Genomic DNA, 19,074 nt, shown 5'->3' on the forward strand with positions numbered 1-19,074 from the left:
TTGAACGATTCATACAATTATCCATCTGCTTCGCCACTCGTATGCAGTCGTGCCTCGAAGAGCACCAGGACCAGTCCATGAGCTTCTAGTCCCTCCGTCGACCAGAATCCTTCAGCCATCCAGAACCAGTATCCGAACCAATGCAACAAGAAAATACCCGTTTGACACCAGCTGAACGGCAGAGACGGCTAGGGAAAGGATTATATTTGTATTGCGGATCTCCTGATCACTACATCGCCAAATGTCCATCTTGTCCTCCTCGTCCTTTGGTGAGTATGATCTATCCATCTAACTACAAAGTCAACCGCTAACCACTGTTGTGAAACTCATTACTGCCAATGTCTCCTTGCCAGTCTCTGCCCTCCTCGACTCCGGTTCCGCTGGGAACTTCATCTCAGGCGCCCTCTGCCTTCAGCTCAAGACGACTCATACTCCGTCCATCTACCAATTTGAATCCATAATGGGTAGACCATTGAGCCGAAAGCAGGTTCGCTCCATTGCCGGTCCCGTTCAACTCTAAGTCGGCATCTTACATGTTGAACAAATCCACCTACTGGATCTAGAGGAATCCACTGCTGATGTGACCCTAGAGTGCCCATGGCTGGAGCAGCAAAACCCTGTCATCTTTTGGAAATACAGTGAGATCCTAAAATGGGATGATAGCTGCTTCACCAGCTGCTTCTTTCTGTCTTGTCTATGTCTCGTTTCAGAAATATTCCAGTGTGTGCTACGTCTATTGAGAGTGCCATCGAGTAGTGGTCCGTGGAGATTCCATCCTGCTATGCCTCCTTAAGTGACGTATTCTGCCCTCACCAGGCTTCTAAGTTGCCGCCACACCGGCCATGGGACTGTGCCATCGATCTGCTTCTGGTTGAGCCAGTGCCCAAGGGGAAGATCTATCCCCTCTCCCTGCTGGAGGAGAAGGCCATGGAGGATTAAATCAAGGAAGCACTCGACCAGGGTTACATCCGACCTTCCACGTTCCCTGCTGCATCAAGATTTTTCTTCGTGGCCAAGAAGGACTGAGGCTTGTGGCCCTGCATCAACTACCGGGCACTGAACAAAATTACAGTCAAGTTCCGTTACCCCCTTCCGCTCATCCCAACTGCGCTAGAACATCTCCGTGGTGCCACTGTCTTCATCAAAGTTGGACCTCCGCAGCGCGTATAACCTCATCCGGATACGTGAGGGGGACAAATGAAAGACCACTTTCTTGACACCAACCGGCCACTATGAATATTTGGTCATGCCCTATGGCCTGGCCAATGCCCCCTCCGTATTCCAGGATTTCATACATGAGGTGCTCCAGGAGTTCCTCCACAAATCCATCCTGGTATACATTGATGACATCTCCTTCCACCAGCCCTCAGTGCAGTTCCTTGGTTATCACATCGATCGTAGTGGCATCCGGATGGACGAGGAGAAGGTGGCTGCCATCAGGACCTGGCCAACCCCCTCCACCATCAAAGAACTACAGAAATTCCTAGGTTTTGCCAATTTCTACAGAAGATTCATCCAGAACTACAGTATCATCTCCAGTCCACTCACTCATCTCCTGCGCAGTAAGCCCAAGTCTCTGTCCTGGACTAACGCAGCCACGAAGGCCTTTCAAGAACTGAAGGAAGCATTTACCAGCACTCCCCTCCTAGTTCATCCTGATCCCACTAAGCCATTCGTCGTAGAGGTTGATGCTTCCACCACTGGAGCGGGAGCAGTGCTGTCACAACAGCAGGGGATGCCTAGTCGACGTCATCCATGTGCCTTCTTCTCCCGGAAGTTCAACCCAGCGGAGGTCAATTACAAAATCGGTAATAGGGAGCTACTGGAAGAGTGGAAATATTGGCTGGAGGGATCCCAACATCATCGTATTGACTGACCATAAGAACCTTGAGTACCTGAGAGATGCCAAGAGACTCAACCCTCGTCAAGCTCGGTGGGCCCTCTTCTTCACAAGGTTTAACTTCTCCATCTCCTATCACCCTGGGTCCAAAAATGTGAAGGCGGATGCTCTCTCGCATCTTCACACAGCAAAGGAACTTTCAGAAAAATCTGAGCCAATCCTACCTAACAAGATCTTCCTAAATCCCATCACCTGGTCAGAAGAGACCCTTCCCTCCTCCAGTGTCTTCACCAACGCCCTGCTGGGTTGTCCCCCAGGGTTGCAATACATCTCACGGACACGGCGCACCCCACTTATCCACTTTGCTCACATGTCATTGGACACTGGCCACCCAGGGGTAAATGAAACCCTGCGCAGACGCAAGATGACAGCAGATCTCCGGCGGTCCACTCCTCCCACCTTCCAGCCAGGACAGAGGGTCTGGCTGTCCATGAGGAACATCAGATTGCATCTGCAATGCAGGAAGCTCAGTCCCAGATTCATTGGCCCCTACTCCATCGTGAAGCAGATCAACCCCGTCACCTACCAGCTTCAGCTCCCCCCTGAGTTCAGAATTCAACCCACTTTCCACGTATCTCTATTGAAACCTCACTATCCCTCTGTTTCTCCCTCCACAGAGCCTGGCGTAGCCGAAGAGACCCCCCTCCCACTCATCGTGGAGGACGGTAATGTCACAGACACGCCAGGCTCTCAAGTCACAGACTAACAGTGCATGCTCTCAACTGAGTACTGATCACCCACACCTGCAGTCAATCATCACCACAATCACAAAAGACACACACATGCAGTCACTGTCCGGTCGCGTTTGCGAAAGGTACTAACCTCTTCTGCTTACCTTAAGGACTCTCTCAACGATATTTACCTGCAGGGGCGTCGGACTGGGGGGATAAAGGGTACAGAGTATCCAGGGCCCAAGGCAGGATGGGCCCCTTAGAAGTCAGTTTTCTATACATACATATACATTAATCAGAGTATGGCTTATTTTGTTTAAGTTTTAAGTGTTTTTTATGATAAAAATGCAATACCCTACCCATTGGTATCACTATGGTATTTGGTACAGGGGTCCAGCAAGATGATTGTACCCAGGGCCTAAAATTGGGTGCTAAGCCGCTGCTTACCTGTCTCCAGCGTCTTCTCCCAAGTCTACAGCAATCTTCTGTGCCTAACATGTGTGTGTTCTGTGTTCTCCCTCGTCCCTCTCCAGAACCTTCTCCAGCGATCTCCAAGTTCCTGCAAATCCAACCTAAGACCAATCACCAGCCCATCTGCATTCCGTCAAGCTATTTAAATACTGGTTTCTCAATAAACTTGATTAACTCACCATCTTGTCTCCGTAGACTCCATACCGTAACATTACCTTTCTCTCTTATGCACAGACAATGTATGTACACACACACACACACACACACACACACACACACACACACACACACACACACACACACACACACACACACACACACACACAATAAATAGACAAAAACTTGTGAATTCCTATTTGAATTTGAAATGAGGCAGTAAAAGTGACGCAGAAATGGAATTTGAATTGAACTGAAGTACAATTAAAAGTAATTGAAATTAACTGTAAATTTAAATAAAAAGCAATTTATTAAGAAAAACTGACAGAACAATAAAACACTTCCCCGTCGCACTTTGCAACAGAGTGCAAACAGCGACCATGACCTATTGTATTTGATACAGGTTAATACAGAAATTAAACTGAAATCTAAACTGAAATTTTGTCTTCTGTATTAAGAAAATTGAAATAAAAAAAGTTCTTAGACCATCAGTACTCCCTCCAGTCTTCTACTCGTGTTTTTAATCTTGTAATTACAACATCTGTGACTTGCTCCTGACTAAGGGGTTATACTGATAGATTGTGGCAGTGTGTCTTGTGACTGCTTTTCCACCAGCTTCTTCAAAGACAAATCAATTGATTGCAGGGTGTTGTTGATGGTGTTAAACTGTTTTGTCAGTAATTCATATAATTGCAGCTGCCTTGTTTCCAGAGTCTCTTCAGAAGCAACAGGGTTCTGCCATTCAGCAGGAGAAGCGCTGAGGCTGAGCTGTCCCGCTCCGGTTAGGTCAGCTGTGGTCAGGACGGGCTCCTCTACCACAGGAGAGACTCCAGGCTCTGAAGCATCAACAGGATGCAAAGGTGAGTCTTGGTTTGGGAAACGACAAAGAGTGTGAATTAAAACCATTTAACTGTGGTATGATTCACATAAATATATACATAGGAATCTTTATAAATCACCATATATTCAAACCAACACATTTAAGCATTAGGTCAACACTGATCCACACATTATCCAATACTTATAAAAGTCTAAAGGTATAGTACCTACTCATTTTGAGAATATTCCAGAAGTTATGATGTCATATAACAAAGATATAACAAAGCATTTGATCAAAATGAATCATAAATAAAATAAAATAAAAATGAAGCAGAAAAAATAAAATTAAAAGTGATCTCATGGTCTAATAAAAAAATCAGTTGATATTAAGAATGTGTCATGTCTGCGACCTGATCTGTCTCATGTTGTCATGTCTCGTTGTTTTGTGTTGACAGTTCACCATGTGCGCTGCCGTCAGTGTGGTGTTTTCCCCACCCCCTTGTTATTCCATCAGCACTATCACGCACCGCTCTCACCTGTGATCAATCTGACTTCCCCTATTTAATCCTCTCGTGTCTGCTGTCTTGTGCCAGATTGTCTGTGTTTGTTTACCTTGCGATTCGGCCAGCCTTTCTCCTGTCCTGTCTTGGAACTGCTCGTGTTGTGTCCCGTTTTGAGGCTCCAGTGCCTGTTTGAGTTGCTTTTAGTTTTCTCTCTCCTCTCCTGCCGCCCCAGACTGCTCGCGCGCTGTTCCTGCCCGCTTTGTCTGCCGCCCTCGGCTCTGGGCCGCCTCGCGTCAGGCCCGCGCTCCTCGCCCACCAGCTGTCTCTCTCGCTGCCGGACGCTTCGCCCCGCCCTCCCGGGCGCTCCGATCTACGCCGCGGGTTGCTTCTTCGCCCTTCCTGAAGACCGCACGGGACCGAGCTGCCAGCGCCCCCTGCTGTTCTCCTTGATAACTTTTGTTCTACTGATCTGCCCAGTTGTGTGCAAGTACTGTTGTTAATAAATTAAGTTTTGTGTCTGCAACTGAATCTCGTCCTGATTCGTGACAGGACAATCTGGCCACAATGGATTCAGCAGACACCAACCCGGTTCGCGCAGCGCTCATCCAGCAAGGTGTCCTGTTAGGCCAGCAAGTTACCCAGCTTACCACCACTTCACGGGAGGTAGAGGTTCTGACTGCTCAGGTGGCCGATCTCAGTGCACGTGTTCTAGAGCTCCAGCAGGGAGTCGCGGGGGCTCAACCACCCAACCTCCCTGTGCAACCCGCTCCTCACCATGAGCCCGAACCCCATGCCAACAGCCCACCACCTTACGACGGGGATCCTAACTCTTGTCGGGCTTTTTTGTCCCAATGCTCCCTAGTGTTCGCACTGCAGCCCCGCCGCTACGCCACTGAAGACTCCCGGGTGGCGTATGTCTTAACTTTGCTCACCAGTAAGGCTCGTGAGTGGGGTACAGCCGTCTGGGATGCTCAAGCACCCTTTTGCCGTTGTTTTAAAGACTTCCGTGAAGAAATGATCAAATTGTTCGATCGATCAGCAAGGGGTGATGAGGCAGCTTCCAAGCTGGTCCGGCTCTCGCAGGAGGGTCGTTCCGTCACTGACTACGCCATCCAGTTCCAAACCTTGGCGGCCTCCTGCGACTGGAATAAGGGTGCCCTGCGCGCCAGGTTTCTTGACGGACTGGATGACAGCATCCAGGACGAGATCGCCACCCACGAGCTGCCCAGTGACATGGACTCTATGGTCGACCTGGCCCTTCGTATTGAGTCTCGACTCCTTCGTCGCCGCCAACGTCGGTCTGGTAACCCATTCTGGAGGTTGGGGGAGGGCTCCTTTTCTCAAGTCACCCCTGTCCAGTCTTCACCTCTCCCCGCAGACCCTGAACCCATGCAATTGGGCCGTCTCCGTCTAACACCTCAGGAGAAGCAGGATCGTCTGGCTAGAGGTTTATGCCTTTACTGTGGGAAGCCTGGGCATTTTGCTCTAAAGTGCCCTTTAAAAGCCAAAGCCCACCAGTGAATCGGGGACTCCTGGTGGGCGCATCTCCTTGTGTTAATACCCCTGGTTCTCGCACGCTGTTACCCGTCTCCATCCAGCATGAAGGCTTCTCCAGCTCCTGCCAGGCCCTCGTGGACTCTGGGGCTGAGGGCAATTTCCTGGACAGCACGGTTGCTAAGCAGTGGGGCATTCCAGCTATCCCCCTCTCCTTGCCCATTCCGGTGTGGTCGTTGGCGGGCCAGCTTATCTCCACCATTACCCACATCACTCCTCGTGTAAGTCTTATTGTCTCAGGCAATCACCGTGAGGGTATTGAGCTGTACCTACTGAATTCACCGGGTGCTCCTATCATTCTGGGGCATCCGTGGCTGGTGCAGCACAACCCTCACGTGGATTGGTCTGGGAATTCTGTGTTAGCCTGGAGTCAGTTTTGTCTAGCGTCTTGTCTGGGTCCTGCTTCTTGTCCTGGTTCTGTGTGTCCTGTTTCTCAGGTGGAGGCAGCAGATCTGACCGGAGTCCCGGCGGGGTACCGTGATCTTCATCGGGTCTTCAGCAGGTCCCGAGCCATGTCCCTACCGCCCCACCGGCCGTATGATTGTGCTATTGATCTCCTCCCAGGCACTTCTCTGCCCAAGGGTCGGTTATATTCCCTTTCTGGTCCTGAACGAGAGGCCATGGACAGGTATATTCAAGAATCTCTTAGGGCCGGCCTCATCCGCCCCTCTTCCTCGCCCGCCGGGGCAGGGTTCTTCTTCGTTGAGAAGAAAGATGGTTCTTTGCGGCCCTGCATTGACTACCGAGGGTTAAACGACATTACTGTCAAGAACAGGTACCCCCTACCGCTCATGTCGTCTGCTTTTGAGTTATTGCAGGGAGCTCGGGTCTTCACCAAGTTAGACCTCCGCAACGCATACCATCTGGTACGGATTCGTGAGGGGGATGAGTGGAAGACAGCGTTTAATACCCCTACGGGACACTTTGAATATTTAGTCCTACCTTTTGGTCTGACTAATGCTCCAGCTGTCTTCCAGGCCTTGGTCAATGATGTGCTGAGGGACATGGTAAATAAGTTTGTCTTTGTGTATCTGGATGACATCCTCATCTTTTCCCCTTCTCTACAGGTACACACTCAGCACGTTCGCAAGGTCCTTCAACGGCTGTTAGAGAACCAGCTCTTTGTAAAGGCGGAGAAGTGCGAGTTCCACTCCGAGTCAGTTACATTCCTGGGGTATGTCATCTCAGCGGATGGGATCAGGGCTGATCCCGCCAAGGTAAGGGCCGTAGCCGAGTGGCCAGTCCCCAACACCCGCAAGGCGCTGCAGCGGTTCCTGGGGTTCGCCAATTTTTATAGGCGCTTCATCAGGAACTTCAGTCAGGTAGCTGCACCCTTAACGGCTCTCACCTCCACCAAGGTACCGTTCAGATGGAATAGTCAGGCTCAGGAGTCCTTTGATGTCCTTAAGTCCCGTTTCATCTCTGCTCCTGTTCTCTCTATTCCAGATCCTGATCGACAATTCATTGTCGAGGTGGATGCCTCCGATGTTGGGGTAGGCGCGGTCCTGTCTCAGCGGTGCTCCAAGGATGGGAAGGTGCATCCCTGTGCCTTCTTCTCCCATCGGCTGAGCCCGGCTGAATGTAACTATGACATTGGAAACAGGGAACTGTTGGCAGTCAGGTTGGCCTTGGGTGAGTGGCGTCACTGGCTGGAGGGGTCGACGCAGCCCTTCCTGGTCTGGACGGACCACAAGAACCTTGAGTACGTCCGTTCGGCCAGGAGGGTGAGTTCACGACAGGCTCGATGGGCACTCTTCTTTGGCCGTTTCAACTTTACCCTCTCGTACCGGCCGGGCTCCAAGAATGTCAAGCCTGATGCCCTCTCTCGTCTGTTCGAGGTTCCTGGGGAGGGGGCGCCGGCCGAGGCCATCCTTTCCAAGGGGGTGGTGGTCGGGTCTCTCTGCTGGGACATCGAGAGGCGAGTGGGGGAGGCCGGTAGAGGGGTAGAAGTGCCGGAGGAGTGTCCGGAGGGTCGGCTTTTTGTGCCGGTTGCGTTGCGCCCTGAAGTCCTCCGGTGGGGCCACGAATCCAGGTTAGTCTGTCACCCAGGAATTCGGAGATCACTGGCTGCCATCCGCCAGCGGTTTTGGTGGCCGTCCATGGCCCCGGATGTCAGGCAGTTTGTGTTGGCTTGCTCGACTTGTGCTCAGAACAAGAATTCTAACCGCCCGTCCGTTGGTCTGCTCCAACCCTTGCCCATTCCCTCTCGTCCCTGGTCACACCTGGCCCTTGACTTCGTCACTGGGCTGCCACCCTCGAGAGGCAACACCGTCATCTTGACGGTAGTGGATCGTTTTTCCAAAGCGGCCCACTTCATCCCCATGCCCAAACTCCCCTCTGCCAAGGAAACTGCTCAGACTGTGATAGACCACGTGTTCCGGATTCATGGCCTTCCGGATGATGTGGTTTCTGATAGGGGGCCACAGTTTGTTTCTCGGTTTTGGAAGGAATTCTGTCGACAGATCGGGGCCTCTACGAGTCTGTCCTCAGGCTTTCACCCCCAGACCAACGGGCAGTGTGAGCGAGCTAATCAGGATCTCGAGAGAGCTCTCCGCTGCCTGACCTCCCAGAATCCTAGTTCCTGGAGCCAACAGTTGTCGTGGGTGGAATATGCCCACAACTCCCTGCCTGTAGCGTCGACAGGTATGTCCCCATTTCTGTGTTCTATTGGTTACCAACCTCCTTTGTTTCCCTCACAGGAACCCGATGCTGCGGTCCCGTCCGCCTTGGCCTTCATCCAGCGTTGCCGCCGCACATGGAAGAGGGCTGAGGGGGTCCTGGCCCGGACTTCCAGACGGACCAAGGCAGCAGCCGATCGTCATCGGATTCCCTCACCTCGTTATGTGTGTGGTCAAAGAGTATGGCTATCTACCAAGGACCTGCCTCTCAGGGTTGCCTCTCGTAAATTGGCCCCCAGGTTCATTGGGCCATACCGCATCACCAAGGTTCTGAATCCGGTGGCGATTAGGCTCAAGCTTCCTCCTTCTCTTGGTCGGGTTCACCCTGTTTTCCATGTATCCAGGGTCAAGCCTGTGTTTAGGTCCCATCTTAATCCTGTTATTTCTTCCCCTGCCCCCCCTCCCCCTCGCTTAGTGGATGGCGCTCCTGTTTACACTGTCAGGAGACTGTTGGATGTCAGACGCCGGGGCAGGGGCTTCCAGTATCTTGTGGACTGGGAGGGCTACGGTCCGGAGGAGAGGAGCTGGGTTCCGGCTCGGGACATCTTGGACCAGACGTTGGTCAGGGACTTCCGTCGGCGACGAGGTGAGCCCCTCCCTGGGGCGCCTAGGGGCGCTCCTGGGGGGGGGGGTACTGTCATGTCTGCGACCTGATCTGTCTCATGTTGTCATGTCTCGTTGTTTTGTGTTGACAGTTCACCATGTGCGCTGCCGTCAGTGTGGTGTTTTCCCCACCCCCTTGTTATTCCATCAGCACTATCACGCACCGCTCTCACCTGTGATCAATCTGACTTCCCCTATTTAATCCTCTCGTGTCTGCTGTCTTGTGCCAGATTGTCTGTGTTTGTTTACCTTGCGATTCGGCCAGCCTTTCTCCTGTCCTGTCTTGGAACTGCTCGTGTTGTGTCCCGTTTTGAGGCTCCAGTGCCTGTTTGAGTTGCTTTTAGTTTTCTCTCTCCTCTCCTGCCGCCCCAGACTGCTCGCGCGCTGTTCCTGCCCGCTTTGTCTGCCGCCCTCGGCTCTGGGCCGCCTCGCGTCAGGCCCGCGCTCCTCGCCCACCAGCTGTCTCTCTCGCTGCCGGACGCTTCGCCCCGCCCTCCCGGGCGCTCCGATCTACGCCGCGGGTTGCTTCTTCGCCCTTCCTGAAGACCGCACGGGACCGAGCTGCCAGCGCCCCCTGCTGTTCTCCTTGATAACTTTTGTTCTACTGATCTGCCCAGTTGTGTGCAAGTACTGTTGTTAATAAATTAAGTTTTGTGTCTGCAACTGAATCTCGTCCTGATTCGTGACAGAATGATAAAGCTTATTATAAGAGACATATATAGGGGAAATTACATAATCACTAACCTCTGTCACTGGCAGAAGATTCTGTGATCATTTTGCTGACATTTTTTGCCAGCATCGCAGATTTTCTCCTTTTCTGTGATGAAAATAAATGATAGAAATTATACCTTATATTTGTTAAGATTTGTCCAAGCTTCGGTGTCACATACTCCTTCAGAAATAATTATAATAGGCTGATTTTCTGCTCAAGAAACATTTCTTATTATTAAAAATGTTAAAAACTGATGTGCAGCTTCATATATTTGTGGATGCATATTTTTCAGAACTATATGATGAATAGAATGAATGTTCAAACAAACACAATTAATTTTGAAATATATATTTTTATAACAAAATAAATGTCTTTATGATCACTTTTAATGAAATGTAATTCATCATATCAGTAAACGCATATTGCTCAATGGGGAATCTTTACCAATCTTTCATTACCAGAGAGCTGATTCTTACCAGTTTGAGTCTTTTAGCGACAGATGTGGACTCATCTGAAGAACTGTCTGTGTGTGATAGAAAACATCCACTTTATTTAAAGGCATAGTTCACCCAAAAATAAAAAATATCCCATGATTTACTCACCCTCAAGTAATCCTAGGTGTATATAATAATAATAATAATAATAATTCATTTTATTTATAATGCAGTTTATATGATAGAAAACATTCACTTTATTTAAAGGCATTGTTCACCCCAAAATAAAAAATATCCCATGATTTACTCACCCTCAAGTAATCCTACGTGTATAATAATAATAATTAATTTTATTTATAATGCAGTTTATATTTAACAAAATCTCAAAGTGCTACAGAATTAAAAACAATCAACAACAATAAATAAATAAGTAAATAAATAAAACTGAAGAATTAAGAAGTAACAAATCAATTAAAAGCTCTGCTAAAAAGGTGGGTTTTAAGACCACGCTTAAAAGCATTTCCAGTCTGTGGGGTTCGCAGGTGGTCAGGGAGAGCATTCCACAGACTGGGGGCTGCAGAGCAGAAGGCCTGATCTCAAGTACGGAGATTGGTTGAGGGAGTTTTAAGACGATACAGATAAACAGAGCGGAGGTACGTGTGGAAGTTTGTGTGGTGAGGAGTTCCTTGAAATAGGAGGGTGCGTCACCATGGATGCACTGGTGGGTAAGGAGGGAGATCTTATGCTCGATCCTGAACGACACAGGAAGCCAGTGGAGTGATTTGAGAATGGGGGTGATATAGTCGTATTTGCGCACCCTCATGAGGATCCTAGCAGCGCTGTTCTGAATACACTGCAGCCTCTGGAGATATCCAGATATGTCTGTATATGACATCCTTCTTTCAGACAAATTAAATTAGAGTTATATTAAAGGAACTGTATGTAAGAAATGTTTTTAATTTAATCATAAATGGCCCTGATGTGTCACTAAACATTAAGAAATCATGTAAATTTAAAATACTTATATCCCTGACAACAGTAGTCCGGCCAGGATATTGAGAAAGTTGAGGTTAAGGCTGAAGGCAGAGACAGACAAGTATGTTATCTCCGCTTCAGATCACCACTTTTCTGGTTGTAGTGTGGGATTCAAAAACCATTAGGGCTAATGGCAACAGTGTCCAACATGATACCTTTTGGCCTGCTGTACATGAGACCCTTACAGTGGTTGCTCAAAACCAAGGGATTTTCACCGAGGGGAAATCCTTTTTGCATGATAAAGGTCATGCAGAGATGCCTTCGTGACTTGATTGTGCTAATGACGGATGCATGCCTCACCAGTTGGGGGGCGATCATGAGTAATTGCTCGGTCCGGGGTCTGTGGAGCGGCCATCAGCTTTCCTGGCACATAAACCAGTTGAAGCTGATGGCCGTGTTCCTGGCACTCAGGAGCTTCCTTCCAGACCTCAGGGGCCATCATGTGTTAGTCTGTACGGACAACACGACGGTGGTCTCCTACATAAATTGTCATGGGTGTTTGCGCTCACGCTGGTTATGGAGATTGTTACACAGAGTCCTGATATGGGCTTAGGGGAAGTTATTGTCAATTTGTGCAATGTACACTCCAGGGCGTCTGAACGAGAGGGCAGACTTACTGTTGAGGCAGGGGGTTCTGCCGGGGGAATGGAGACTCCACCCCAGGGTGGTGGGGCTCCTCTGGAATTGCTTCAGATGAGCTCAGATGGACCTGTTCATGTCTCGAGAGACTACGCTCTGTCCACTATTTTATTTTCTATATTTATTGAGCCTATCGAAAAGGTGCTGGAGAAGTTTCTTACATTAAAAACTATTTTTATTCTTGCTATTTCTTCACTTAAAAGAGTAGGGGATTTACAAGCATTATCGTTTGATCCCTCTTGTTTGAAGTCTGTGCTTGGTATGGTGCAGGACTTCTTGTTTCCAAGAAAAGGATACGTCCTGAAGGTCCGCACTTATGTGGCAGGTCCCATAATGCTGCAGGCCTTTCCCCATCTCCCTTTCAAAATTCAGACCAGGAGAAATTACATTTGCTCTTCCCAGTGAGAGCATTCAACGCTTATGTCCACAAAGCTACCCTGTGGCGCAAGTAAGTCGCTCCCCGAGTAAAGGGAAACCCGCCTCTAAGCAGACACTAAAGCCCCGTTTCCACCAAAATTACCCAGAACAATTTGTACCAGGAACTTTTTTACACAGGAACTTTTCTTCCCCCCAGTCCTGCTACTGTCTGCATTTCCACCACGATCTAAAGTTCCGTGAAGATTAGGCAAATTAGTCCGGTGATGTAGGACTGCGCGCGACTGCTCCTCCAAGTCAGTGACGGTCAGTAATCATTTTTGCGTGTAACGATTAAAAGATTTAGTGGACTGTTTACATGAGATGTTATCTAAACTGATCTGGTGTTTACATGTGATGATTTTAATCGCAATCATTTCGTCACATGCAGTTTGTCTGCCGCATCAAAAATGTCAACGCTGTTTTCTCCAGCAGCTGGAATGTGTTAACTGTAGCCATAGCAACTCTTAACGGCCACCAGGAATAATACAGTATTATATAAGCTATTTATTTGTTGTAAAGTGTAATAATCATCTCAGAAAAAAAATTCTTCTGTCAGGCGCAGTTAAAGTAAAAACTGCCTGGGGCAATATACGCTGTGTCATTATTCCAACATTATCTTCATAACTCACGAAATAAAAAGTTTACCCCTCAGAAAAATTTGCTTTCCTCTATTGTCAACATGAGCGCTGTGCGCGCTGTCACGTCATATAAGGAAGCACACTTAAAAGTAATCGGTCAGGTCGTTTACATAGTGAAAAATAGACAACTATAGACAACAAATAGACAAAAATAGACAAAAATTAACAACGACAGAATAGAGAACTAATATGCAGATTCAGCAGCATGCAGCATATTCAGAAAGCTTGTAAAGCTAGATTTAAAATGACAATGTATATTATTATCAGCTATTACGGACATTGCATGTGAGATGGCTGAGACGAACGAGCGCCATCAGACAGAGAGCAAGACTGATATTTACTGAACGTAGACCGAACCTCGCAAAAGACTTTGAAAAATGCGGGTTGAAATAAAATGCTAAACCAATCAGCATGTCCAGCGCCCAAGTCCCGCCCTCGAAAGTTCCTGAACTTTGAAAAAGTACTACCTCACGAGCAGGGCCGTTTGGAGAGGGAAATATTTACCCGGAACTTCATTTAGACCCTGGTTCCTGCGGTCAAAACACACTGAGTACCACCCAAAGTTCCTGGTTCCTGGGTAAAGTTCCTGTGGTGGAAACGCGGCTTAAGCAAGTGGATAGTTGAGGCTATTTCACTGGGATATGAGTCGGCCGGCCAACCTTCACCATTATAGCTCCGAACCCACTCTACTTGGAGTATGGCGCCCTCTATGGCTCTTTTGTCAGGAATTTCTCTTCAGGAAGTGTGTGATGTAGCAGGGTGGTCCTCTCCACACACATTTGTGAGGTTCTATAACCTGGATGTGGCTTCTGCTCCAGGTTCTCGGGTGCTTAAAGCATAGTGTGAGCTTTTATTTCACATATACAAGCATTTGAGTTCATTGAGTTCAAATCTATCATTTTTGGATGAAGTAAGCCTGAATTTACTTGGAAATCAGTCAATTCTAACCAAAATAGTTTCTTGTTTAAGTCACCAAAGTCCAATATGATTGACCTTTTTCCACCATAAACTTGCTGTATTTATAAAATACAAATAATATTAATTGTTCTGGTTTTGTGTTGTCTAGGGAACCAGCATTCCAGGATTTTTTGAGAGAGTTGGATCTGCACAGCCTTCCCTGTAGCCTGACAAGCCAGATCCACATCAAGATGTTTGGTCTGGAAACTCACCATTGACAGCTCAATCTGAGGGGCGGGATAAACGGTTGTCTTTCAAACTCCCACTGCACGGCGTGCACGCAATTGGATAGTGCTACAACCAACCAGAGCAACGAAGGTGAAGCAGCAGAACTCGTTGAAAGATTAAACTTTCAGACAGAAAGTCGGGACCTCTGAGGATTTTCGTGACGTGATGATCATGTGACTTGGTGATGGGCGTGTTGTGAGGGGTGCGTGATCTAACATGGCAGCGCGCTGCTAGAAACACTACAAACTTTTCTCGGGTTTTTTTCTCGACTGTTTTCTTTCTGTTAGTTTTTTTTTTTTTTTCTCTCTCTCTCTCTTCTTCTTCTTCCCCGCTACGACATCACCCGATTAAAACCTGGATTACGACTCAGACCTGGACCACCTGGAGGACTACATTGACAAATGCTTCAATAGACTATGTACAATGAGCCCATCACGCAAAGCCAAAAAACCGCGCAGTTCGGACTCTCCCAGTTTAACCGATTCATCTTCACCAACATCCACTCCTACCAAAACAAACTGTTGTTCCGAAATACTTTTATCAATCAACGAGCGCTTATCAAACCTGGATTCCAGACTCTCACTAATCGAAGTTCTTCACAAGGAATTCCAAAATCTTCGCCATAGCCTGGAATACAGTCAACAACAAGTCGATTCACTTACAGAAGAAAACAAATCATTTAAAAGCTCCGTGGACTCACTCACCGCTAAACTTTCGACTGTAACCACTCAACTCACCTCCGTCACCGCCGAAAACAAAGCTATGCAAGAAACCATCCTGGATCTACAGTCACGCAGTATGAGAGACAATCTAATCTTCTCCGGCATTCCCGAATCATCCACCGAAGACCCCGAAAAATCTGTTAAGGACTTCATGGTTAACCAGCTCAAACTTACACCAGGGACTGTCGAGCACATCACATTCCACCGCGTACATCGTTTAGGACAGAAACTCCACAACTCTACCCGACCCCGGCCCATCATCGTCAAATTTGAACATTTCAAACAGAAAGTACTGGTTCAGCGACAAGGCCGGCAGCTAAAAGGGACTCATTACGGACTCAACGACCAATTTCCACAAGAGATCATCCGCAGACGTAAGCTACTCTTCCCCATCCTCAAGACAATGATCAGTCAAGGTAAAAAAGCAATCATTACAGTAGACAAACTATATATTGATGGACAACTATTCAGAGACAAGGACACTACTCCATGGCTTTACTAATTCTAGAAACTGTAAAAGATGTATAGACAATAGACCCACCCATGCTCCTCTCTCATTCTAACTGTATCATCCTCACATTTCTTTCTTTCTTTCTTTCTTCTTTTTTTTTCCCTTTCTTTCTCTCTCCCTCCCCCCCTCTCCCCCTCCCTCCCTCTCCCCCTCTCCTTATCAATGTATATTCTCGCATTAAACTACCTGCACCACGCACACACACACATTAAATGCACCAAATTAGTCTTCTTGCTCACTGTTTATATGTTTCGTTGTCGGTTACAGGTTTTTATGTTTGTGCTGTTCTGTATATCATTTGGTATTGTAGATCCACACACACACACACACACACACACACACACACACACACACACACACACACACACACACACACACACACACACACACACACACACACACACACACACACAGAGACTTATACTCACACAGCATAATTATGAGGTACACACTATAGGGCCATGCGATTACATTTTTTAACTTGGAATATTCGTGGAGTTGCCTCACAAGCAAAAAAAAACAAAGTCCTAAATTACCTAAAAAATATGCAAGCTGATATATGTTTATTACAGGAAACTCACTTCTCACAATCAACACAAAACTGCTTAAAAACTACATACTTTAACCACTGTTTTTCCTCCTACTATAACTCAAAACAAAGAGGAGTATGCATCTTAATTAACAAAAAAATACAATTTAACCACCATACAACCATTTCAGATCCTGAAGGCCGTTTTATCATTATTAACATTTCAATCGACAATAATCCAATCACAATTGGCAACATTTATGGACCAAACTCTGATGACCCCTCCTTCTTTTCAAATTTCTTTTCCTCTCTTTCAAACCTTTCCAGCTGCCCAATAATTATAGGGGGAGACTATAACACTGTAATCAATCCACCATTGGACAGGTCAAAACATACAGGAAAATCCTGGCAATCCTCCAAAACAATAAAACAGTTCATGAGTGATTTTGGTCTTGGCGATGGTTGGAGGCTACAACACCCACTCGCCAGAGAATATACTTTTTATTCCAATGTCCACCAAACTTACTCCCGCATTGATCTATTTCTAATCAGTAATTCAACCATACCAAATATTGTAGAAACTAAAATTCATCCCATCAGTATCAGTGACCATGCTCCGGTAACTCTCACATGGAACCCACCTGCAATACAGAAGCACCCCACCAGATGGCGTTTTAATACATCACTCTTGAAAGATCCAAAATTTGACAGCTACTTCAAGAAAGAGTGGACATCCTTCCTTGAAATAAATGACTCTCCAAAGTCATCAGCATCACTTCTCTGGGAAACATGGAAAGTAGTATTACGGGGGAAAATTATATCATATTCAGTCCATAAAAAAATGAAGGAAAAAGAAAAAGAAGTCCAACTAGAAGAAAAAATTAAAAAATTAGAAATTTTACATGCAAACAACCCATCAGAAACCATCCATAAAGAATGAAGAGAAAATAAATATTTGCTTAATGAAATAATAAACAAAAGAAACCAGTTTCTTATTCACAGACTTCGTCATGAGACTTTTCACCATGGCAACAAATCCGGTAAATATCTAGCCAGTCAAATCAAAAGAAATAAAGTAAAAACAGCTATAACCTCTATTAGAAACTCAGCAGGGAAGCTAACCAACTCACCAGTTGAGATAAACAAAATATTTGAAGAATACTACACACAATTATACTCATCGGATCTGGACCCAAACCAAGAAGACATAAACCAATTCCTTGATAATACCCTTCTACCAAAACTCAACCCGGAACAAATGAACTCTCTCGAATTACCAATCACTGAAAAAGAACTCCACTCTGCGCTCAATCACATGCAAAATAATAAAGCACCAGGACCGGATGGCTTCCCTGCTGAGTTCTACATTCATTTTTGGTCAACCTTATTCCCACTATTCAGTAGAACAATAACAGAAATAAAACAAAATGCTAAATTCCCATCCCACATGAACACAGCGCTTATATCACTCATCCCTAAACCTAACAAAGACCACACCCTCACATCTAACTACCGTCCTATATCACTTATAAATGTTGACATAAAAATTATCAGCAAAGCATTATCCTATAGAATTGAAAAAATAATACCACATATCATCCATCCTGATCAGACCGGCTTTATAAAGGGTAGACACGCATCCAACAATACTCGCAGATTATACAATTTAATGCATTACTCATCAGTACAACAGAAAGATACTCTCATTGCCACCTTAGATGCAGAAAAAGCTTTTGATAGGGTCAACTGGAAATTTTTATTCACCACACTACAAAAATTTGGCTTTGGAGAGTCATTTATTAACTGGATCAAGATTTTATACACATCACCGTCTGCCACAGTCACAACCAATGGACTAACATCACAAAGCTTTGCACTGCACAGGGGGACGAGGCAAGGATGTCCACTCTCTCCATCTCTATTCACCATTTTTATTGAACCTCTAGCAGCAGCCATCCGCCAAAACCCATCAATCAAAGGCATTGAAACACCACAACAAACACATAAAATCTCACTTTATGCAGATGATATTCTACTATTTATACAAGAACCTCTAGTGTCTTCACAAGAAATAATTAAAACAATCCAGTCTTTTTCAAAAATCTCAGATTACGCAATAAATTGGAACAAATCATCCATCCTCCCTTTACATAAAACCAAATGGGATGTGGCACCCCACCAATCACCCATACCTATATGTCATGATCACATCACTTACTTAGGCATCAAGATTTCCTCCAGACTGTCAGAGTTGGTAACACTTAACTTCACACCACTACTAAAAAAAAATAGAAGATGACTTGCTTCGATGGCTCAACCTTCCAATCTCCATAATTGGCAGAATAGCAGCAATTAAGATGACAATTTTACCAAAAATCAACTATTTATTCTCAATGATTCCAAGCCACCCCACACTCACCTGGTTTAAATCATTAGACTCCATTATCACTCGCTGACATACCATTCCTCACAAAAACAATCAAACAACACACATGTTTTAAGGCTGTAACTATAGCTTCCACTCTGACAGCCTGGTGGAAATTCCACCAAATCACAAATTCTGTACTAGCTCCATCTATCCGCACCCCATTGTGGAACAACCGTGACTTCATTAGCAATAAAAAAATACTGAACTTTCACACATGGGCTGAAAAGGGTATCACTCATATTAACCATATTTTCAAATCCAACACATTAACAACATTTCCGCATTTGGCCCAGGAGTTTGGCATCAGGAGCAATGAATTTTTAAAATACCTGCAACTCAAATCTTCTGTTCTGGCAAAAATAAACATCCGAGCCACAAATTTAGAACTTCCACCAGCAATATCAGACTTGGTTAACATTTCATCTCCAAAGAAACTTCTCTCCAAAATATACAAAATCATTTCAAATCA

At 46.3% G+C, this 19,074-nt stretch overlaps 1 protein-coding gene across 4 annotated transcripts in view; it reads right to left on the reverse strand.

Annotated features, from left to right (window-relative positions):
- Positions 1-3,500: 3,500 nt before the first annotated feature.
- Positions 3,501-19,074, reverse strand: part of LOC137094371 (uncharacterized) — a 42,379-nt gene continuing 26,805 nt past the window's right edge. For 3 of the 4 annotated variants that reach the window (XM_067460016.1, XM_067459988.1, XM_067459998.1), the window contains 3 exons: positions 10,544-10,590; positions 10,100-10,172; positions 3,501-4,064 (listed from right to left, as the gene is read on the reverse strand). In XM_067460016.1, the coding sequence (XP_067316117.1) occupies positions 3,757-4,064; positions 10,100-10,172; positions 10,544-10,590 (428 nt within the window). In that variant the 3' untranslated portion in view covers positions 3,501-3,756. The remainder of the gene's footprint in view (positions 4,065-10,099; positions 10,173-10,543; positions 10,591-19,074) is intronic. The other variant, XM_067460007.1, reaches the window with a different exon arrangement.

The sequence above is a fragment of the Pseudorasbora parva genome, chromosome 2, assembly GCF_024679245.1.
Source record: "Pseudorasbora parva isolate DD20220531a chromosome 2, ASM2467924v1, whole genome shotgun sequence".
NCBI lineage: Eukaryota > Metazoa > Chordata > Actinopteri > Cypriniformes > Gobionidae > Pseudorasbora > Pseudorasbora parva.